This window comes from Equus caballus, chromosome 15 (genome assembly GCF_041296265.1).
Source record: "Equus caballus isolate H_3958 breed thoroughbred chromosome 15, TB-T2T, whole genome shotgun sequence".
Classification (NCBI taxonomy): Eukaryota; Metazoa; Chordata; class Mammalia; order Perissodactyla; family Equidae; genus Equus; species Equus caballus.
In genome coordinates, this window is record NC_091698.1 from 56,049,038 (window position 1) to 56,073,203 (window position 24,166).

Below are 24,166 nucleotides of genomic sequence, written 5' to 3' on the forward strand. Positions count from 1 at the left end.
GGTTCATTGCTGACTGACAGGTCATTATGCGGAACATGACTATATTAACTGTGAATATTCAATCAGATTATAAGCTTACTGAAGACATGGACGGGAGGCTTCTTTTGCACAGTAACTACTGTGAAATGTGGTTAATTAATCTCTTGGGACCTCAGTATCTCTATGGAGGAGAACATTTTATCAATCTATAATAAACAGAGCTTCCAAACCTCCCCCTTTTGAAAAATGAGCCCAAATTAGAATGGAAAAATTTATATCTATGTTTTCTTTCCAGATTGCTTATAGAAGAATCAGCAGGAGTGCTTGTTCAACTTGCAGATTCTCTGGCTCCACTCCCAGAGAGTGTGATTCAGTAGTTCTAAGGCAATGCAGGAATCCGCATTTTCATGACAAATATGACAGCTAGTTGAATAGAATTTAGAAAACCCAGATGAGCCAAACCAAGAATATTAATAGTAATGAATGTACATTATTCCAGATTATTAAGACAACTCCAAATTTATAACAGATATATTAAGATAATCCAGAAAGGCGTTATTAGGGAGCTGGGTGTTCTGAAAAACACTCTTTTCACTGATTCTGAAACATATTCAGCAAGCCTATACTGACTGATATTTACTTCATATAAAAACGTAAAAATCAAGTCATCTTTATGACAGTGATTACAAACCCTGCCTGTGCACACTAAGAATCACCTGTAGTTTCTTTTTTTAAAAAATTTTTTTTTAAAGATTTTATTTTTTTCCTTTTTCTCCCCAAAGCCCCCCGGTACATAGTTGTATATTCTTCGTTGTGGGTCCTTCTAGTTGTGGCATGTGGGACGCTGCCTCAGCGTGGCCTGATGAGCAGTGCCATGTCCGCACCCAGCATTCGAACCAACAAAACACTGGGCCGCCTGCAGTGGAGCACGTGAACTTAACCACTTGGCCACGGGGCCAGCCCCTCACCTGTAGTTTCTTTAGTCTTTCTTTTTGTTTTAAAACAGATACAAAACTTAAAGGGTTCAAGAATATTCAGTGAAGTCTCTTCACCACTGTCCCCTAGATACACCTGGTTCCTCGTTCTAGAAGCAACCAGTTCTGCCAGTTTCCTTTTTTAAAACTATATATCCTTCCAGAAATACTCTATGTATTTACAAGCAAACATGCATATATTCTTTACTTATTTATATAAATGGTAGCACACTATAGACACTGGTCTGCAATCTATCCCCCACCCACAACTTAATGTCTTGGAAATTGTTTCACCATGCCTTTACTTTTTTTAATAGCAGCATAGATTTTCATAATATGGATGTACCACATTCATTTAACCAATTGCAGAACTTTAAAAAATACAGCCAGCCGGATCCCAGGCAGATGATACTGCGTTACATACAGCCAAGGTTGACAACCACAGCTTTATGATGACAAAATCTTACCTGTATCAGTAAATGACTGTATATCGTACGTCAAGTCTATGTTAACACTTTCTGCATTCTCTACTCTCCGAAAAATTATTCCAAGGAACCACATTGATACGTAATTGTTGCTATAAAAAAAATTTTTAAGAATTTCCATTAATTTTCTACAATTTTATAGATGCTATTTTGCAATTAAAACTTGGTATCTGTGGACACGTAAATACAAATTACAATGGTCTGGCCAAATTCTTAACACTGACACTAAGAACACAGGTGAGTTATCCTGTGTTGTCATAGAGAGGATTAAATGGCTTTGAAAATGACTTACTAAATATATACTTAAAGATGCTCCAAATATTGTGTTGGAATTTTTGCCAGAGTGTGTGAGCTACCAACATAGCATGTACTTAGTTTTAATGCATGACCACTCATGCTCAAATATACTAATGTATCATCCCTCATCAATGCCTAATAAATAACAATCTCACAATTGATCTTAAATAATGCATATGTCAAATAGCATCATTTAAGAAATATAATATTAAAAAATAACTTACTCTTTATGATGTTCTTTATTTCCTGGGAATGACTGAGGATTTACATGGGCAAGAGTAATAAATTCATTCCGTTCCAAGTTCCCAACAAGTACACGGATTTTGGATTCTACTAATCCAACCCTAAAATAAAACAATGGACAAGATTTTTCACATTAAATTGGGAAGCTACATCCAAGTAAACCAAACAGCATATTAGCTATCATGCTTTACAAGTTCATTTAAAAAATCCAGTCCACTATATTAGCGACTGTTTAAAATACCATTCCAGTAAGTGACAAGTTACTTAGAGAATCTGTGTGTGTCCCCATCTCCTTTTTTAAAGAACTGATCTATTTAATGCATTCCCAATCTAAAATACCCTGCCTGTTAAGACCATAAAATAGTCATGATTTGAGCATGAACAAAAACTCTTGGTTAATCTGATTCAAAATCTTTTTCCACTTTCAAATCTTATGTCTAAACCCTAAAGCTAAGATATGTTTAAATAATGTGAACAAAAAAAGCTAATAATTCGCGCTTAATTCATGAAATAAATATGCTCTGTTTCATTTCAATTTTGTTCTCACAAAACTGATACAAGATATTGCATTTAAAAAAAATTCATAGGGCAGGCCCTGTGGCATGGTGGTTAAGTTCAGCATGCTCTGCTTTGGTGGCCAGGGTTCACAGGTTTGGATCCTGGGTGCAGACCTACGCCACTCGTCAGCCATGCTGTGGTGACGATCCACATACAAAATAGAGGAAGACTGGCATAGATGTTAGCTCAGGGCTAATCTTTCTTCCCCAAGCAAAAAGAGGAAGATTGGCAAATAGACGTCAGCTCAGGATGAACCTTCCTCACCAAAAAAAAAAAAAAAAAAAAAAAAAAGAATTCACTAATATTAGACCAGATATTACTAAAATATAGAAAGTTTCATCAGATTTCTACAACTTTATCTCACTTATGAAACGTGATTGCTGTCAGCTATCATGTTAACTTCTTAATGACTTTATGAGTTAGAACAAGAATATTTTACATTTTCCAAACACTTGAAAAAGCTTACACATTATAATTGTGTGTGCTTCAACAGCAGATATGCAAAACACTGAATTATTCCTCAGTGTTATCTAAGTGAGAGGTTGGCAAACTTTTTCTATAAAGGGCCAGATAGTAAATATTTTAGGCTTTGTGGGCCATATACTTCCTATTACAACTATTCAGCTCTGCTGTATAGCAGGAAGGCAGTCACAGACAATATATAAATGAGTGAGCATGACTGTGTTCCAATAAAACTTTATTTATTAAGACAAGTGGCAGACTGGATATGGCCCAGAACATAGTTTCCTGACCCTGATCTAGACAAACGAAATACTCTGTTTTAGTGAACAGATTCTTTTCAGGGTCCCTTTAACTATCTGAAATATATGTTAAAGCCTTGATGCAAAATAAGACAGTATTGTTCTGTTTTCCTTTTCTAGGAGTCAGAAGTGACAACCATCTCTGGTGGCCTAGAAGCTTCTGCCTGATGGAGCTTGGGATGTCAAGACACTGGAGGCAAAGGGAATGAACTTAGATGCACTAGAAAGAATGCACTGCTCCTTGACCAAAAATATCTCCTATCTGTTGACAGAAGCTTAAAATCTGAAACCTTTCATGCCACCATCTCCTAATTAAAAGAATATGTAAGTGTCTTTTCCTTCTAGTTTTGATGGAGAAAACATGATGGCAAGGATGGAAAACTCAGTAAGAGCCTAGGTATCAGAATCATTCAATACCTCACAATTTTGCTTAAATCCAATGCTTAGAAGTAACAAAAGGCAAAGACCCATACGTATATCCTTATCTTGTGTCACTTCTGATTCTGAAACATTAATTTGATGGCATTTCTTAAACACTGATGCTCCATGGTCATGTAAAATAGTCTCCAATAAGATTTAATGATTTTGAAAATAGAGAAAGTATTTTGTAAATGGTAAAGCACTACATAAATATGTTATCACCACACAGCAGGTAGAGAAGATGAGATATAAGTCTTACCACTCCAGATGGTTTTCTTCTGTTGATGCACTGGCAGTTAATACTATATAATGTCTATGAAGAATTTTCAGCAAGATTCAGGAAAAAAAAAAAAGCGAGACATACTGTTAGGGTCTGTTTTTCCATTATTATTTTTTCTTTCTCTCTCCCAACGAATAAAAGAGTTAATATAGGCACACAATTTATAAAAATTAAAACACGCTCTAATTTTCAAAAAATTAATTCTAGACATGCAATTATAAAACAATTCATGGGGCTGGCCCAGTGGCATAGTGGTTAAGTTCGTGAGCTCTGCTTTGGTGGCCCAGGGTTCGCAGGTTCGGATCCTGGGCGTGGACCTACACACTACTTATTAAAACCCATGCTGTGGAGGTGTCCCATATACAAAATAAAGATCAGTATAGATGTTAGCTTGATGAAACTCTTCCTCAAGCAAAAAGAGGACTGGCAAGGATGTTAGCTCAGGGCCAATCTTCCTCACCAAAACAAGTCACTAATTGTTTTTTCTTGGGTCAGATACTACTAGAACATAGGAACTCTTGCATTACTTAGGATTTCTGCTAAGCTATTCTCTACTTCATTCGAAATATAAGTGACAATTGTCACCTATCATATATAAACTCTGTAGGTTTAACATTCTTCTTTTTTAAACATACACATACACAAAATGCAAAATTTCAAATACCTATACTTTTGAAAAAAATTTGGTGGCTCAAGTAGTTTGGACCAATCTGATTTCCCTTGAAGAATTTCATCTGTAACTGCGAGACCTAAATTAAAAAAAGAGAGAGACTGATTTTGAAAACTGACAATTGTATTATCACACAACCCCAAAACCTCTAACCCCAACAAATTCTTGAGTGAAAAATCAATTTCAACCACACTGGGCTGGCTCCATTTTTGGCCTTAAAATATTATCATACATTTTTGAAAACTAACTACTGAAAAAAATACACATTTGAAAGAATTTTTAGAATAGGCATAACTTCAATAGAGAACAAAACTGTTGTCAACCAAAAACTTGTGGGAATATGTAAAGGACAATAGGGCCAACAGGTTTACCTTGTTTAAATTCTTCTACCATTACTGTTCGAGTTGATGTGGACACATTATACGTAGAATTCTGTTGTGGGTAGGCAGGGGTGATTATGGGCATGAGATGATACCTATCTGATGGATTTACCTGTGAAATTAGAAGCAGAATATTTGATCTATTCTCCTATTTCAGTTGTCCTCACTTCATTTCCCCAAAAGTCTGAAGAATATGAAATATAAATTTAATACTACATTTCCTCAATGCTAAGAAGTACATTTCCCCTCCCCAACTACATTTATTTCTGAAGTCAGATGTGTCTGATCAAAGGAAACTCAGTAGAAGTTTATTTTACCCAAGAAAAGCTGTTAAACTGATGGTACATTTATAAACAATGGAAACACAGTATCATAGCTGCAAAAAGCATTATCTGGTCCAATGGTTCTCAATCCTCTTTCCACATCTACTCACTGGATGACTTCCCCTAGGTTACTCAGAGGAAGGAGCACTCACTTTAAAAGCAAATTAAAACGCAAGGTGAGTGAGAGTTATGCTATCTTGGAACAATGAATCTGCTTTAAATTGCACTGCAAAGTAAATTTTTTATATATTTCAGTACTTTAACTATTACTAGAAACTACTTGTAAGAGAGCTTTTAACAATGGATTATGACATTTTGGTTGATACAACCACTCATCTAGTCTTACATGGGTGATTTTTAATGACATAACATTTGGATCAGCATTGGAGATACAAATCATTTGCACCAAACACAGCAGAAGAAGGGAAAGAACTATAGTTATATGGAAGGAAGATGAGCAGGGATAAGAAGAATTATCTTTAGCCTATAATTTAGAGAATCATCCTTTTCCTAAAAGGTTTAATGAAATTCCCTAAGTCACATACCCGAGGATCCCAAACAGGCAAATTCAAATTGCTTTCTTCAGGTTGCTTCAGCAGCACAGGATTTGGCCATTCCCTAATATGAACAAGGCAAATTACTCACACAGGACCTCACTTCAGGAACTATATGAAACATTAAAATCATCAGACTCTGTTCCAACTTTCATATGGCTAGTATTTTGGGTATTTGATACTGGAGACCAAAAAAAAAAAAAAAAAGAAATGGCCAAGGGAAGGAAGCATACAAAGGAAAAAGCTGCTTATTTTAAAGCAGTGTTCTCTGAAAGGGCAAATACTGCTTTGGCCATTAGCCGTAACTGATTTAAACCTGAATTTTTCCCTTTCTTCTCATTTGCTTTCGTGGATTTAACTCTGATAATTTAAGAACAGCAACAGCTAATATTTACTGAAAATAGTCCTAACAAATCCATGCAGTAGCTCTGATTATCACCTCCATTTTACAGATGAGATCTTAAACAACCTCTATATAGCTAGTAATTGGCAGAGCCAAATCTTTTGTGACCACTCTCTCAAGCTAAAGGTCCACATTTACAGACCACCCTAGAAGAAAGTGCCATCTGGTGTTCCATCACTGCCTCAAATTTGATGTTTTTAAACTTTTAACTTAAAAAAGGAAAGTAAGACAACAGAAAAAGTCTATACACAGCTCTCAAATTTCCAAACAAATTTACATATAGGCAGAGGTCAGTAAATAGTGAAAATACACATAATTACTTACCACTTGGAAAAAACTAAAAAGAACTTATGAACTAAAGTAGAAGCTGCTGCATTTGGATATAGTTGGCAAGTTCTTGCAACTAGCATTGCCCAGGAGACACCACCAAGGAATCCCAGCATGTTGGAATAGATACCACGTCCTAGAAAATTAACATATTTCTTAATTATTCTTAGGACCCACTATCCATGACATTCAACTATGAGGAACAGGATAACCTCCTTCCCAAGACTGTTCCTTAGAACTCTTTTCCCCTAAAGAAACATTAAAATCAACAAGCAGACTTTCATGCTAGTCTTATTAGTAAACCATAAGCTGCTCATCTTACCCCCTACTTTGCCTTCCACTACAGACACCTCAGTTCCCTGCCTCAGTTCTGAGTGCCCAGCTGGGCTCTACTGATATTTCTGATCTTTCTGATTACTGGAATTTCTGATCTTTCAATATCTACAGTTGAGAGAGAAACAAAAGGAAGGAGCAAAGAGATTTGGAGGGTCTAGAAGTAGGGAAGAATAAACATTTCATTAGTAATCATATTCATGGGCATTTTAAAGTCAAATGTAAAGTTGAGGAGTCAATATTTTGCAGAATTTGGATACTCTCCATAAAGTACAATATACCATTGATATTACTCATTCCTTGTATGATTGTTTCCTATAGCAATCCATTAAAAAGTATTACCATATTTCATCAAACCTAAGATATCTCAATTATATAATATAGCATTACTTTATGTCTAAGCAAGAGAAATACAAAATATCAATTTGTTATGTTAAATGTAAAAAATATGCACCTAATAACTGACAAAACATGGTATTTAATTTAATCTGTAAGGAAAGACAAATTGTTTGTGATATCCCTTCCTTGCAAATTACTTTATCCTGACTATACAAGATAACTGAGCCAAACGACAAATTCTACTTGCTTAAAGTCTTCTTAGATGTGTAGTGTCCAATATGGTAGCCACAAGTCACATGTGGCTATTTTTTTTCTCTTTTTGTAACAGCTTTATTGGGAAAAGCATTCCATACCATAAGACTCATCCATTTAAAGAATAAAATTCGATGGTTTTTAGTATACTCACAATCGTGTAACCATCACCATAATCTGGAACTTTTTTTTTTTTTTTTTAAAGATTTTTTATTTTTTTCCTTTTTCTCCCCAAATCCCCCCAGTACATAGTTGTATATTCTTCGTTGTGGGTCCTTCTAGTTGTGGCATGTGGGACGCTGCCTCAGCGTGGTTTGATGAGCAGTGCCATGTCCGCGCCCAGGATTCGAACCAACGAAACACTGGGCCGCCTGCAGCGGAGCGCATGAACTTAACCACTCGGCCACGGGGCCAGCCCCCTGGAACATTTTTTTCACCACAAAGTAACAGTCACACCTAGGCAACCACTAATCTATTTTATTCTCTACTGATTTGCCTATTCTGGACATTTCATAAAAGTGGAATTGTACAATATGTGGTCTTCCGTCACTGGCTTCTTTCACTTAACATAATGGTTTCAATGTTCAAACATGTTGTAAGATGTATCAATACTCCATTCCTTTTTATTGCAAAGTAATATTCCACATTATGGATACACCACTTTTTGTTTATCCATTCCTCAGTTTATGGACATGTGGTCGTTTCCACTTTTTGACTATTATGAATAATGCAGCTATGAATGTTTGTGTACAAGTTTTTGTATGGATATATTTTCACTTCTCTTAAATACTGTTTAATTTTAAATTTAAATTAAAATTTTAAAAAATTAAAAAACTCAGTTCCTCACCTCAACAGCCACATGGTTACTGTATTGAACAGCAGATATGAAATATTTCCATTGTCACAGAAGGTTTTATTGAAGAGCACTGTTTTAGACTATGTAAAACGTGGTGCCAGAAGTGCAGCACTTCTTAACTGTAGTTACAAATAATACAAAATGTGCTGTGCCAGCTCAGGACTGGGCCTTTTCTGAACCATATCCTATTTATATACATATATAAATTAGTGCCGTCCCAGGCTTTATTAGAAGAGTGTTATAAGGTTTAAAAAAAACACCACCACCACCACAAGTTAAAACTGTCACCGGAGGCTCTTCATTTAATAGATTTACTGAATAACTACTATCAACTAGACTCTTTGCTGGTGATGGGGAGACAAAGATGAGTAAGACGGTTCCGCCCACAAAGAGCTCAAAGACCAGAGAGGGTTTTACCTCTTCAAGTTCTAACTCATTCTGATTGCCTGGCTGAAACCTGAGATGGAAAGGCAGGAGCTTTTAGTTTTCACCCAAGGGAGAAGGAGGTAGAAGTCACACATCAGAGCAGCATAACCATTGCACCTGAAAAAGAAACAACTTCTCCAAAACTCATTGGACCTCAATCCTTGACAGTATCAATAGGTTCAGGAGTTTCCATATGTGCTTCTATCATTAGCAACTGAAAATTATAATTTTATAATGCAAACACAAAATAAAAGACTTGGGATACTTACGTTTTGCCCATAATTTGACTGCTCTTAGAGTGAGTCTAAAAGTTTCTTTGTTTGGCACTAAATGCAATATTTCATCAGTAACTCTACATCCTGAAAAAGATAAAGCATTCATTTTTCATTATGCAACAAAACCCAGTTAACTCAAATCCTCTTCTAACTTCCATACTCTCAAATGCTAAAAATACCAAAGACGATAAAATGTGAGGGTTTATTTTCTATGGGTTTGAAATTCAGCACTTATATATGAGAAATCACTTCAATTTTAAAGAATTAAAAAGCACATGGGTAATGCAATCCAACATTAAAATAAGAGATGGGTCTGAATATCTTTTTAGCTTTCTTCCACATCTGACTTCATTGTTAGTCAAACGTCTCCCAGTTATAAACTGTTATTACTTCAATGCTAACCTCATCCACAAATACTGTGATGTACTGTTGCACTTTGGAAACCAGTGGTTTTCAAAGTGAGGTCTGTGGACCCCTGGGAATTGTTAGGTCAAACCTATTTTAATAATAACACCAAGGCTTTCTTTGCCTGTTTCACTGTGTTAATATTCGCACTGATGGTGCAAAAGCAGTGATGGGTAAAACTGCTGGTACCTTTGTAATAAATCAAAGCCACAGCCAACAAACTGTACTAGTAGACAATATATCTTCACCGTCAAATGTTTGCAGTTAGAAAACAGGAAAGGAATGTTATGTGATGTTTGAACATGTTCAAGGTAAGCTGAACTATCTGCTTTTTTCTAGGAACACTAGTTTTACTGGAAAGAATGACAAACTATGGTTATTCATACTTGAATATTTAGCAGACACCTCCTAAAAAATGAACAAAGTGAGCCCTTCACTTCAAGGAAAACAAATGACAAAATTTGTTGCCAATAATAAAATTCAAGCTTTCAAGTAGAAATCAGAATTTTGGACAACTAGTATCTGCTTCTGTGAGCTCGACAGTTTTCCAATACTTAAAGACTTTTCTGACGAGATTGGTGGTGATATTAATGAATTAAATGTGATTTTTTGCAGATATTTTATAATGAGATGTGTGTTAACATTTAGAAGATCCAAATAACTTTGAGAATCAGTATTTTCCAAATCATCACGGCATGACAGTACAAAATCACACCTGGGTAAAAGATCCAGTCAAAGAACAAGACAGACAAATGGATTTTAATGTAACAGAGTACTAAAAGTTAATTGATATGGTTTTAGATTCTATATTCTAATTAACCTTTTTAAAATGATCACTTTTATTCAGAAATAAAAATAAACTACCTATATATGCTACAAACGTAGATGGACCTCACAAACTTTATGCTAAGTGATAGAAGCCAGACACAAAAGACCACATATTGCATGATCCCATTTATATGAAATGTCCAGAAAAGGCAAACCTACAGAGACAGAACGTAGATTAGTGGTTGCCTGGGACTGGAGGGGTGGAAAGGGAAATGACTGTAAATGGGTATGAGGGATCTTTTGAGGATGATGAAAATGTTCTGAAATTGGATTTGGTGCACAACTCTGTGAATATAGGAAAGACAACAGAATTGTACACCTAAAAAAAGGTGAATTTTATGGTATGTAATTATACCTCAAACAAAGCTGTTGAAAGAAAAAAGAAATTGTCACCGGTCAAGTTTTGGTGTAGTATCAAAGAATATCCACAAGTATCTGAAAAGGCTATTAAAATACTCCTCCCTTTTCCAATTATATATCTTTAAGAGGCCAGATTTTCTTCCTATGTGTCAATCAAAACAAAGTATTACAAGAGCTTGACTGTAAAAGGTGATATGAGAATCTAGCTTTCTTCTGTTAAGTCAAATACTAAACAGATTTGCAAAAATGCAAAAAATGCTATTCTCACACAAAAATGTATTTATATTCACTTACAATGGGTTTATTTTTATTTTAGAATGAACTAATAAATACTTAAAATTTTCTGATTTTATTTCTAATATGGTAATTATTGACAGATACAACCCACATAAACACAAGGTCTTTGGGGTCCTCAATAATTTTTTAGAGTGTAAAGGGGTCCTGAGACCAATAAGTTTGAGAACCACTACTACAAACATTTCAAACACATTTGTGTTTTTTAAGATGCTTAAATGTGGTCAGATTATCTGTATAAAGAAAATTACAACATCATTTTTAACTGAGTTAGTCCAATCCCTTAAAGAGTCGATTAATAGTTCTGCAAAAGGATCTCTATTTGCCTAATCATTTTCAAGCAGGTTTCTGAGATTTCTTTTCAGAAGCTTACCATTTAGGCTGCGAATACACCTTATATCAAGGCTTCTCAGTCGAGAGTCGTCTCTTAGATCTAAATTATCTGATATGGTTTGTATTGCCAGTCTCGCAAAGACTAGATCAATCTTTGGAAAAATGCAAAAAAAGAGAAAAATATTACGTTTTCTCCTTCTAGTCCATTCTTCCCCCTCCCCACCTCAAAAATGTAAAAATTTTAATTAGTTTGGGAAGTTCTACCAAAACTTCAAAAGGCCTATGTAGGCAATCTCACATGGGAAAATCAGTGCAAAGTTTTGCGAGACAAATTAAAACTTCAAATTAAGGAAGAGCATTTTAATTTTACCATATATGCCAAGCATTAAAAAAAAAATCAAAACCTTATGAGTGAATTTCTAGATAAAGATGGCAGATCCAACACACATTTACATTCATTCCCTCTTGAAACCTCACTAAAATACTAGCAAAATCTTGTTTTGCTTTTTGTTTAGTTTTACTTTGTTTTTAAAAGTATAACCCACTAGGACAGAGAACAGAAGGAGACAACATCAAAAACTATGAAAGCTGGAAAGCAGATGGATAAGCGGTAACAAACTTGGCAGATCTAAGAAAGCAGAGAGGAAAAATACTGTACCTTGGAAATAAGGACAAGAGGCTGTAAATACATAAATAAAAAGAAATATTTAGAGAAAAAAGTATTCTTAGAAATTAAAAATATGACAGCAGAAATGGAAAACAATGGAAAGTTTGGAAGATGAGAAAACCCCAAAAAGCAGAAAAGTATAAAATATGAAAATGTGGTTAATAAGTGGGAAAGAGAGTTAAAAAAAAAAAGAAGGCAGTCCTAGAGGTCCAACATACAAATGTTAGGAGTTCCAGAAAGAGAGAAAACAAAGGCAGGAAATCCAATCGAATTCAATACAATTTCCAGAACTGAAGGACAGGAGTTTCCAAATTGAAAGAGACTTCTGAATGCCCAGCGTATTTGGTTGAAAGGACACATACCAAGTATATTACCACGAATTTTACAACTGTGAAGACCAGGAAAAAAAAATCATACAAGTATCTAAAGAGACAAAACAGATCACACCTACAAATGATGAGGATGAGGAATCAAAATGGCATCATACTTCTTAACACAGTATGGAAGCTAGAAGACAACGAAGCAAGGCCTTCAAAATTCTGAGAAACATTATTTCCTACCTAGAACTTTATACTCAGGCAAACTATCAATTTAGTGTGAGAACAGAATAAAGACATTTTTAAACATGCAAGATCTCAAAAATACGTGCTCTTTCTCAAGAAGCTAGTGGAAGAGAGCCACTAAAATGAGAATAAGTTAAGAAAGAAGAAAACTCTAGAGAGAAGCAAAAGGAAATCCCAGGATGATAGTAAAGAAAGATGTCGAGATGACAGCTGTCTATCAGTATTGGAGAACAAGGAGGGTGAAATAGAACAGGTGAGAAGACTCAGTGAGACATTTTTTCCAAGATGATAAGGACAGAACATCTGAGAAATCCAAATCTATTTAGAAAAGATTTAGGCAACTAGGGGTGACTGGGTTTCAATCAGTCACAAGTATAGAAACCAAACAAACAAAATGCAAAACAAATATTAACTCCCAAGGAAGCAAAATGCCACACAGAAAAGAATGGTAATCTAGTATACTTTGTGCTTAGCTTTGAATATTATATATAAGATTATAATAATGTAAACACTGAATACTGCATCAACCAAACTTATAACAATATAAGTATTTTAGGAGATTATGGGAACGAGAAGGGTGTGTATAAAAATCATGGAGGTAGGAATGAAGGTTGGTTCATTTCCCATGGTGAGAAGTCAGTAGATATAGGAGGGAGGCAGGTGAGGGACCATTTAGACTATTTGATTCTTTAAAATACGTGCCTGTATAAGTCTGATGTTAAAAAAACAAAACTAAACAGAAAAACCCACGACAACTAAAAAAGCCCTATGAGTTAGACAGTTCAATTGGAAAGTCATAAAAATATTAAACACTTACTTCAATTCCATCAAATTCAAATTTTATAACAGGTACAAAAGCATCTTCTACAGCCTATAAAAGAGGAAAACAATAACGATACACAAGGTGTAATCTTTTCTCTATCGTTCCTAACTGCCAATAAAGTGAATACATTTGCTCCTGACTTGTATTTTAACTCAACAGAAAAAATGAAAATGTTCTTGGTCTCACATTTTAGGTAAGTCAGCACTTGTACTCTGTGACTGTTACTTAAGATACACAAAATGTATATGAGAGCAGTTATCTAACTTGTTAACCTCCTAAAAATATTCAGCAGAAACTGGCAGGCAGAACTGCTATCATCTGGGTACTTACTATCTGTTAAGCTTAAACTGAAAACTCATTATTTACAAAGAGCACTAGTGTTAGAAATTAAAATGTAATCAGAGCTCATGAGTAATCTATCAAAAAAATATAGTTAATATAGTTTGGATTTAGGAGAAATGAGGTCTTTCTGAGCCTTCCTTAATTAATCCCCCAACCTAACAAATTTTCAGCCTCCTCCATTTCCAGACACCCAAATAATGCAGATCCTTTAAACTTCACCTTATCCTAGCACTTCAGATTGCATTAAAACTACCTGTTTGTTTAGTTCCCCCAATCCCTCCCTTTCATAAACTACGTGTAGTTCACTATTTTATTTCTGGGGACTATGGCTACTATCTGACAAATCATTGGTGCTAAAATTTTATTTGTTGAATGAATGGCTAGATATACACATATAAAGAGCTACTACTAATTGAACCTTATACCTAATAGCAGCTACCATTTGATATCCATCAACCATTTATCAGATAAAATGGTTTATGTAAATTATCTCATCCAGTCTCAGAAAAACCTTATAAAAAAGTAATTCCTACATCTCCACTTTACAGCTGAGGAAACTGAGGCTCAGGGAGAAGAGGTAACTTGACCAAAATCTAACCTAATATGTGGTAGATTCTAGATTCAAACCCAGGTCTATGTAATTATAAAGCCCCTGTTCTTAATCATTATCCATTAGTTTAACAATGTAACAATTTCTTAAGAAATATTTCAACAGTCATAAGCCCTAGCTTTTACAGCTATTTGTTAACGAGTTCAAAATATTAACTACCAGAGAATACTTACTCTTAAGTTTCTAATGCCATCTTGATGTTTCAATTTTTCAAAAAAAGATTGAAAAAAATCAGATCTCTCCACATGTCTTGGAGCTACACAAAGTGCATCAATGTCAGCTCCTGCAAATCAGCAAGTTTTCTTATCAAGAAGAGTATATTAAGTATGTATTGTATTTTTCTTAAAGTATACACAAACATACGTACAGAAGTACGTAAGATGAGTACAGAAAAATGTTAATGATTAATTCTGAGTAGTGAGCTAGGAATTTTTTCTTTTATATTTTCTAATTATGGACAACAAATAAGAGTTTGCTATTGAAAGTTCTTATCAGTAGAACATAGAAAAGCAGTTACCTTTCGTGTGTACTCCAAGCCTATAGGAGCCAAACGTGAAAATTTTACCACCAACAGTAGCCACAACAGATGGTGGGAGATTCTAAAATAAAATAAAGTTAAACAAAAGGCATTCAATTGTTCAAATTATTTAGCATAAAAATTGCCTAAATGCTACTCATATATACTACATTTGTCAACTTTGATAACATGAGATTTGTAAAAGTACTTCAGAGTTTTTTTGGGTGCAGCTTGAAGTAATGAGGGTTAGGGTTAGAGGGAAGACAAAACAAATACACGCACACATCTCCTCTATCTTAAGAAAAACATTTTTTATCACTTGACCCTACTTGTCCCCTCCAATTGCCTGTCTTTGGCTCCATGACTCTCAATAGTCACCAAAGAACTCTTAACTACCACATTAAAATTTCAGCTCTCTACAATACCATACTCTCGACTAGTCTCATCTCCTCTTTAGTTTTAGGGATTTTTCGTTTTTTTTTTTTTCGGTGAGGAAGATTTCCCCTGAGCTAACATCTGTTGCCAATCTTCCTCTTTTTGCTTGAGGAAGATTGTTGCTGAGCTAACATCTGCCAATCTTCCTCTATGTTGTATGTGGGATGCTGCCACAGCATGACTGCTGATGAGTGGTGTGTAGGTCCGCTCCCAGGATCTGAACCCGTGAACCCCAGTCCACTGAAGCTGAGCTTGTAAACCTAACCACTATACCACCAGGCCGGACTGACCTCTTTAGTTTTTGTGACAGACGTGCTTAATTTCTTGATTCTAGCTCTGTAACTTTTCTGCAAGAAAGTGGAATCATTCTTGACATGATCTCCTTATGAGAGCTAATCTAACAACTTTAATTAACATGTTTTTGATTGTACCAGAATTATAATGCTACTTTTCACCTCTCTCTAGAGCCAATTCTAACTGTCCATCATATATTTTCACTCAAACATTCTGATTCACTTCAATATTCATGCCTGAAACAAGCAAAAAATTCTTCCTATGATAAACCAGGTGTCCTTCCTGATTTCTCTTTCTGTTCCTCATTTTCCTTACTGCACACACCTACAGTCATTATTATTGTTCTTGGTGTATCGATTCTTAGTTTATATCCCTCACATGCCGCCTCCTTTCTATTTAACTACCACCCCAATTCTGGGTTATTTAATAGTATCATAAGCTACCCTCTTGCCCTTAGTCTTTATTTTCTGTTACTCCACTTTGTATAAAATTCACTGGCCGATGTTCTTAAATTACTCTATTATATAACTCTTCTGCTCAAAACTTGCCATGGCATTCTTCTCTGACTCTTGAGGTTAAGGATCCTTGGGTCCTAAGGATATCTGCAATATGCTGATATGGATCTTTTTTGCCTTGTCTCCTGATTTCCCCTTCTGAAGCTTTAACTGCCAGCATGTTACATAATCTGGTCTCCTTTCCGTTTCATTTGCCATCTTCCCTGCCTTGAATGCTGGCCCATTCTGAGTATCTCAATACCATCTATTTTTCAAAGTTCACACTTCAAGTTCCACCTCTTTCATGAAGCCTTCTCTGATTATCCTCACCTCCATAACAAGCTCTTTTCCCTCTCTGTGCTCCTCTACTATTATTATCTTTAACCTCTTTTATACTATATGTATTAACTTTGTCTAGGGCGAGCAGGTAAGTCCCATGTCTTCAACTACATTTAAATTCCTTGAAGGTGAGAACAGTGTCTACTACTTCTCTTATTTCTCCATAACGCCCAACGCAGGTTGCAAAGAATAATATCTGCTGATTAACTTGAATAAAAGTATCTGTATAACAGGATATTATGTTTGTTACTTTCTCTGTTTAATGGATATTAATGCTTCAAGAGTATCACAAATAATTTTATAGCTAAAAAAGAGTCAGTAAACTTATTGATGACCAAGAAGAAGCAAAAGGATAGAGAAGCCAGAACCTTCTAGTTTCCCTTCCTACTTGCAAAGGCATGATTCTTGCATGATTTATAAGAAAGTGATACACTGAATCACAGAGCAAAATATTTTTGCCACAACCAAAGTATTTAAACCAAAATTATTTGATTTGGAGTTCTAGATTGTTTAAAGTTTAAATATCCCAATTGTGTGTAGAATATTCAAGTGATTTTTGGTCTAACTCAAATCCTTCAGATATTTTCCAAACTAAAATATGCATAAATGAAAGGGAATTATAATTGATACAGAAAATGACCAATCACCTTATCTATGCAATGGAAGATGTTAAAACCAATTTAATTTTTTTAATAATTATTTTATTTACTTTGCTTTTTAAAAAAATTGCGGCAGTCTCAAATTTTTAAATGGTTTCATGCCTAAAAATTAAACGGAAACCAGCTACTGGTTTTTGCAGATTAAAGCAGTGATGTGAGTAAAATGGGAGAGAAAGCAACTAAAGTTTTTAAAAAAAAATCTTTGATCACAGAACAGAATTCTACTAGATTTTTAAGCACAAAGAAACTATGCAGTAAGAAAATTAGTAGGAGCATCTCAACAAATTAATCTAGCTTATTTTGCAAATAATAACACTTGACTTATTTTGAATGCATCCCAGAATGGGGTTGGAAGCAAAGACCTTGGCACAATCACAATAGTTGATATACAGACCATGCACAAGAAGTCATAAAGCTCCTTACTCTGATTTTAAAACAATTCTAGCAGGCTGAGTATTTGGTTCGCAGACCCAGAGCAATTATGGGCTGATTAGAGAGGGACAACAGTTTTCCTAACATTTATTCAATGTGTGAGAGCTCTCTCCTGAGGCTGTGCAGGTGAACAAGATAGGTTTTTTGCTTAAGTAGTAGGAGAGAAACAAACATGAACTTTTTTTTTTAATTACTCATGACTAGTATTTCACCTGCTCAGAATTCAACTTACATGAAAACTTCAATTATTGATAAAAGAGGTCAGAAATATACCAGATAGCTGTTTGGCAGCAAAAGTAAACAGATAAAGACCATTTATTTAAACACAATGACTGTAGACTTAGTAGAGTTCTTCATAACCTTATTCAGAGTCCACTGTTTAAAAGAGCCAATTTTAAATATGTATCTCAGGTACAGAAAAATAATAAAAATTGTATAAGAAAGAATTCTAACAGGTGTTTATCTAATTTCTAAACCCCTGCAGATAAGGGGCAGAAAGGAGTTTACAGAGACACTGACTACTGTGAGACATTAACCTTCAGCTAATTGTTGTTAAGGGAAAGATGGGAAAACTGTAACAAACAAACAAAAAACTTAAAATACAACAAATTTGGGCCACTTAGTGAAGAGGCAAATGGTATCACCCAGTTGAACATGACCTACCTCATTTTAGTACAGTAAAATAATAATCATAGTGATGATTCTCAAATGAAAATTCAATTATATTCAAAATATTCTAAGAAAGCAAAAAAAAAAAGTACTTGATTTTAGAAGAAAAATAGTTAAGCTACTGGAAGAGAAAACCGTTGTATAACTATAAATCAGGGTTTGTAAACTCCTATGTCTCAGGGGCCAGGGAAATGAGGGAAGTACACATAAGAAACACAGAAACTGACTGATAAATGACAGTTGCTGTGCTAGAGAGAGAAGAGAGATGTAAGGGCCATGAGGCACTGGAGGGCAAGAGCCCAATTCCATTCAAGCTTCTTCCTGCTTAGCACAAAGGCAGGCCCAGTGTTGCCAGATTCTGCATTTCACAAGAAGTCTGAAATCTGGCTTTTTAAGTAAAATCTCTTGATATTTAAATTTTTGTCCACTACGTATGAGTTAAACAAGACATTTATGCAGAATTGTAGATAGATATTGGCGACCTCTGAGGGAAATCCTCATTCAGAGACTCAACCCTCAAGACCAATTCATTACCAAGTACACCAAAAAGGCAAGTTTTAATGTAGTTTAGATTATTCTCCACTCCTGCATCTTATTACCAGGACTAATGACCAGAACATAATGAAACTATGAATTTAATGTAGTTTAGAGTCTTACCTTACTCTCACTGACATCGGAAATCCATTCTTTTACTAAATTGTTCAATTTACCAAGAACAACCAGCCTATAATAAAAAATAACATGCTTTAGATTAAAACTAAAAATACAAACTATTCAAAAAAATAATTAAACATATAGGCAGTACCTTTGTGTTGGTGCTAGAATAAAAGCATATTATACACGTGCTAGTGCTATCACATCTGTTGATACATGGCACATCTCTTTGGCATTCTTTAGGTCCCTAAGAGTTCCAAAGAGACGATAAATGTAATGATAGTATTTTGGTCTTTGAGCTGTTTTCAAAATTCAAAAAGCCTATTAAAAAATCAAAATTACCTTCAATAAGGCTGCAGAAGCCAACTGAACTGTCAACTTTCTTGGCCTTACTATGGAATAAAATCAATTCAGTGTAGTAATAATAGAGGTTAGCATTCTCTCATTGAGAGTCATAGGTTTTTGGATAATTAAAATGGGTAAATTAATTATTTGCTAATTTTTTACAAAATAATATTTCTTAAAAGCAATTTGATATAAAATAAACAAAACTTGCAACCAATGGTATATCCAAATCCACATTAAAAAAAAAGAGAGACGAAAAGCAGAGTTTAGGCATCTCAAAGATAACATAAGAAAAACTTAATTCTTGATCTGTCCAAACTTGCTTCTCCTCAGCCATCCCCAGGTAATGGAATTCCATCCTTCTAGGCGCTGAGACCAAAAACCTTGGAATCATCCTTGACTGTCCCCCTCCCTTTCTCTCTCACACATTCCAGTCATTAAACAATCCTACCTTTAAAATACATCCAGAATTCTACTGCTTCTTATCACCTCCACTGCCACCCGCCTAGTTCCAGCCACCAGCATGTTACTGTAACAGCCTCCTTGCTAGTCTCCCCACTTCTGTTCCTGACCTCTCTTCAGACTATTCTCAATACAGCAGCCAGAGTGCGTTAAAACACGAGCAAATCATGTCAGTTTTCTGCTCAAAACCCTAACAGCTTCCCATTACACTCAGAATAAACGCCAAAACCTTTATAACGGCTTACAAGGTCCTAAGTGACCTTGCCCTCCAAGCTCCTTCCCACCTCAATTTCTTTAAGCCCACATTCCCCTGCTTACTTACTCTGATTCAGACACTCAGGCTACCTTGCTACGTAGTCCTTAAATATACCAGGTACACTCCCATCTCAAGCCTTCCAGCTAGAATGTGCTTCCCTCAAATATCCACATAGGTTTCTCCCTAACCTTCGAAATTTTCCCTCAAATGTCAATGAGGCCTTCCCTGACAATTTCCCCTCTCAGCTTTACTTTTCTCAGCAGCACTTGTCAAGTGTAACATTGTATTTATTTTACTTATTTGGCTAACAGTTAGTCTCCTTCCCTAACCTCCACCCAAAATGTAAGCTCCCGGAGGACCAAGATTTCTCTTCATTTTGTCATTTTTGTATCCCTAGACATAGTAAATACTTGAAATATGTCTGTAGAATGGATGATTAAATAATATACTGTAAAATATTTTGCACTTTTAAATGACACACCTGTGGTTCAATTCTTCCTCATCTTCAAACACTCCAAACGGTTTCATGGCATCAATTAATTTCTGTGTGTAAATATGATCAATTTCTTTTGGACATGCCAAGCTAATTGGAGAGGTGATTCCATAATGCTTTTGTTGACGCTGGCTGTCCAGCATGGTATTTCTGTTCAAGAAAAAGGAAACAGCAGAAAACATGTAAAGTATCATATCATACTGATATACTGAATCTCTCAAACCACTGATTAATTTAGCTACCTTAAAAGTTTACTTAGTACCAACAGTAGGGGTAGGCACTTTTTTTTTAAGGAAAAAAGGGTATTTTGTGTTTATGTTGATGAAGGGCTATTCATACTGCCTCTAGCTTTCATGGTTAGGATGTCTTTTCAAGCCCAAAGCAGCATTTGTTGGCATCAGGACAAGTGTGCCAACAGCACTCAACTCAAATGCAAAGAGCCTGAATGGGAGCTGGGCCAGGGCCACCTCCACTATACCCTGCAGACTTAAGTCAAGTATCATCTAGATTCAATCGCTGAAAAGCAGGCAGCCACTTGAAAGAAAGCTCTAAGTAAAAACAATGGTTTTTCCCCCCCTCAGGAAAGAAACAAAAACATCCCATTAGAATGTCCTTCTGAAATATTCTGGTTTTTAAAAAGAAATCACAACTAAATTTGTCCTTGAGAAACCTACACTAACATCCCTTCCTTGAATCAGAGTTTACAGTCCTAACATTTTGTGACTCAGTTAATTGTTCTCTTCATTTAGACTGGTACCCAGACTACTTTCACAATGAATAATTATCAATTCTTTACACTAAACGGCAATCTTTTATAGGATAAAATAAATACAAGGCACCATCCAAAAGATCCTAGCCATCAGGAAATGATAGTCTTGAACAAAGAGCAACAGAATTTCTGAGATTTTGGATGTACAGAGACCAATATTTTCAAAATAAATTTTGGAACCAACATGAGTCGGTAAAACTTTTTATTTTGGAAGAAAAGAAAGTAAAAACAAACATACACACTAACCAACTAATCCTACCATCTATCTTTACCATCCTTTCATGAAGAACCACTAACACCAATAATAAGAATTTAACTTCAAAATAAAGAGCAGTCTTTTAAATGAATAAATTAGCCCTGTAAACAATAACACACAAAAATAGAAGAGTGATTACTTTTGAATTTTAACTGTCAAAACACTGGCCTATCACTACTGAGTTCATACAGTACGGCATGCTCTTTGGCTAAATATTTCATTAGGTAGGGAAGGAGAATCAAATGGAAGATAAAATAGCATATATACCTTCCAAAATGACTCAATGACTCAGAGAAACAAAACGGAAATATCAATACTAGTGACTTTAATTTCCTTCCAGTATTTATTTTACTGCAGAACAAAATTTCAACTAGTTATTTCAAGTTGTAACTTCTTTTTAAAGATTTAGCTTTTTACGAACTCTAAGAGACCTAGAGAGGTGTTTGGTATTGTTTGTGTGTGTTTACATGTGATGATAAATGGACAGGACAGACTGATTAAATATAATCATTAAATTAATCTCAACAATAACCCTGAGAGGCAGGTAATGAATAAGTGCCATTTTACTGTTCAATACCCAAGACTCAAAGGGATAGGAGGAGGAAGAGTCAGAATCTGAACTCCAAAACCCAAGATCTTTCCACCACACCATTCTCCCTTCCATAACTACTTCAGTTCTGACACTAATTATGATCTTGGCTCCCACTTTCTTCTCTGTATGCTGAAAAAGTTAGCAGTCAAGGTCCCTACAAAGACCAAAATTCCAAATCTGTGTTTCTGAACCCTCCCTCATCTAGATAGGGGGGAAAAAAGGGCAAACAACAGAATCCCACATCCTTTCAATCCATCAGTCTCACTTATAGGTAAACACTCTAGAGAAATTCTAGTACAAGTGTACAAGGAGACAGGTACAAGAATGTTCACTGCCACACTGTAACATTAAAAACTTAGAAACAACCTAAAACAGTCACTAATAGGAAAATAACTCAATTAGGGTGTATCCCTACAATGGAATACAATACAGTAGCTAATTTGAATTAATCAGAGCTGAAAATATTAACATGGACAAAGATCAAAGATACTATGTTGCACTAAAGTTGCAGAATGATAAGTGTGATACCAGTTACATAAAGCCTAAAAACAAGTAAAACTATGCCAATTATTATGGACAGATACATATGTAGTAATAGCATTAAAAACCATGCAGCAGTAACATCAAATTCACGACTATGGGGAACTCTGCGGAGGGAGGTGAATGGGACCAGAGAAGAGGTAGGAGACTCCTTCATGTATTTGAAATGCTTGATTTTTTTATAATTAAGCATGTGTACACACAGACATACAGAATGTTATGCTTTGGGAGAGATGGGTGGTGGCTACACAAACGAGGCTTATGTTATTATCTGCATTTTCTGTGTGTTCAAGTTATTTCCTAATAAACCAAAATGTAAGAAGCTACAACAAAATCTTGCCAAGCACGGGAACCGTTTCTGACTTATCAAAATGTGAGCAGGAGGTAAAGACGGGTAGAAGATATATTGCGCGTACGTGGGGAGGCCGGGGGAAGGCGAAAAGACCATAGCCTTTATTAAAGAGAAACCCACGGGCTGGGATAGGTCATTCTCTCCTGAAGACCTGGAGACAGCCGGTCGCGAAGGGAGGTGGGGGGGGGGGTAGGGGGATGGTATTTGCGCCAATGCAGACAGGAGCAGGGACGGGCTCAGACAGCGCTGGGGGCAGGAGAGTGACCGACAATTTCTCCCCACGGACACATGCGCCTCTCTCCCGCCGCATCCTTGTCTGGGGGCGTCCTCGGAGGCGGGACAGCCGGGGACAGAGAGGGACTCCTGGAGCCCCTGAGTCTGTGTAGGGCCAGGTGTGTTGCCCTGTGTAGGGGAGGTGCCCTTGCCGAGTGGCCAGGAGAAGGGAAGGAGACCACCCGAGAGAGCTCTGGGCAGGGTCCGGGGGGCAGGAAACGGAAACGGGGTCCTGGGCCGACCACCCCAGCCCACCCCTCTCCGCCTCGCCCCCAGCCGCCGCCCCCCACCACTTACGCAGACATCTCTTTCATCGCTTCCTGCGTCGCGGCTGCCTCCCCGGCGAGTGTCTTTCGCTCTGCAGTCCTGTTCTTGCTCTCCCCTTCTCCCCCGCTGTCCACTTTCCTCCGGTCGCTTGCAGCTCGCTTGCTCGCTCACTTTCTCACTCACTACGGCCGAGGCATCCAACCGAATAGTGAAAACACCACAAAACCGGCTCTATTTATGACAATACAGCGCGGCCGACGCCAATATGGCGCCCCTTCCCAGCCTGCCTCTCGCCCGCCGCGGCCCCGCCCCTGGAGGCCTGGACCCACCCTCGGCCCCGCCCCCTTCTTCTTTGGGTCCTGGGAGGCTCCGGGCGCCCCGCCCACAGGGACGCCGGCTGTGGCTGCAAACGCGGGTGCGAGGGAGCTTTTGGTCCCCTCCTTTGTCCCTGGAAGTATCAATCCAGGCAAACCACTTGGAAGGTAATTTAGAACATGTTTTTCTTTTTTCTCTAATGAGAGCCTATATCATATATTTTTTAAAAGATCACAAGCTTGCCTAGCAAATACTATTTTAACTCTGAGATTATCCCACATCTTTAATTAGCCAGTCATACGTAGTCAATCCACTGGTTAAGGAGATTATGTCGCGAGAGGGTCACACTCGGGAACGTGTGACTTTGCAATTATCCTAGGGAAAAGAAAACTT

The 24,166-nt window shown here is 36.4% G+C and overlaps 1 protein-coding gene across 1 annotated transcript in view; it reads right to left on the minus strand.

The window, feature by feature from the left end:
- Positions 1–23,791, minus strand: part of PAPOLG (poly(A) polymerase gamma) — a 32,629-nt gene extending 8,838 nt beyond the window's left edge. Inside the window, exons 1-15 of the mRNA XM_001917544.6 lie at positions 23,489–23,791; positions 20,398–20,559; positions 18,857–18,923; positions 14,878–14,959; positions 14,534–14,643; positions 13,403–13,456; positions 11,396–11,507; positions 9,130–9,219; positions 6,652–6,790; positions 5,916–5,988; positions 5,039–5,159; positions 4,662–4,746; positions 3,977–4,030; positions 1,960–2,079; positions 1,421–1,530 (exon numbers count right to left, since the gene is read on the minus strand). Of these exons, the coding sequence (XP_001917579.2) occupies positions 1,421–1,530; positions 1,960–2,079; positions 3,977–4,030; positions 4,662–4,746; positions 5,039–5,159; positions 5,916–5,988; positions 6,652–6,790; positions 9,130–9,219; positions 11,396–11,507; positions 13,403–13,456; positions 14,534–14,643; positions 14,878–14,959; positions 18,857–18,923; positions 20,398–20,559; positions 23,489–23,505 (1,396 nt within the window). The 5' untranslated portion in view covers positions 23,506–23,791. The remainder of the gene's footprint in view (positions 1–1,420; positions 1,531–1,959; positions 2,080–3,976; positions 4,031–4,661; positions 4,747–5,038; positions 5,160–5,915; positions 5,989–6,651; positions 6,791–9,129; positions 9,220–11,395; positions 11,508–13,402; positions 13,457–14,533; positions 14,644–14,877; positions 14,960–18,856; positions 18,924–20,397; positions 20,560–23,488) is intronic.
- Positions 23,792–24,166: the final 375 nt, after the last annotated feature.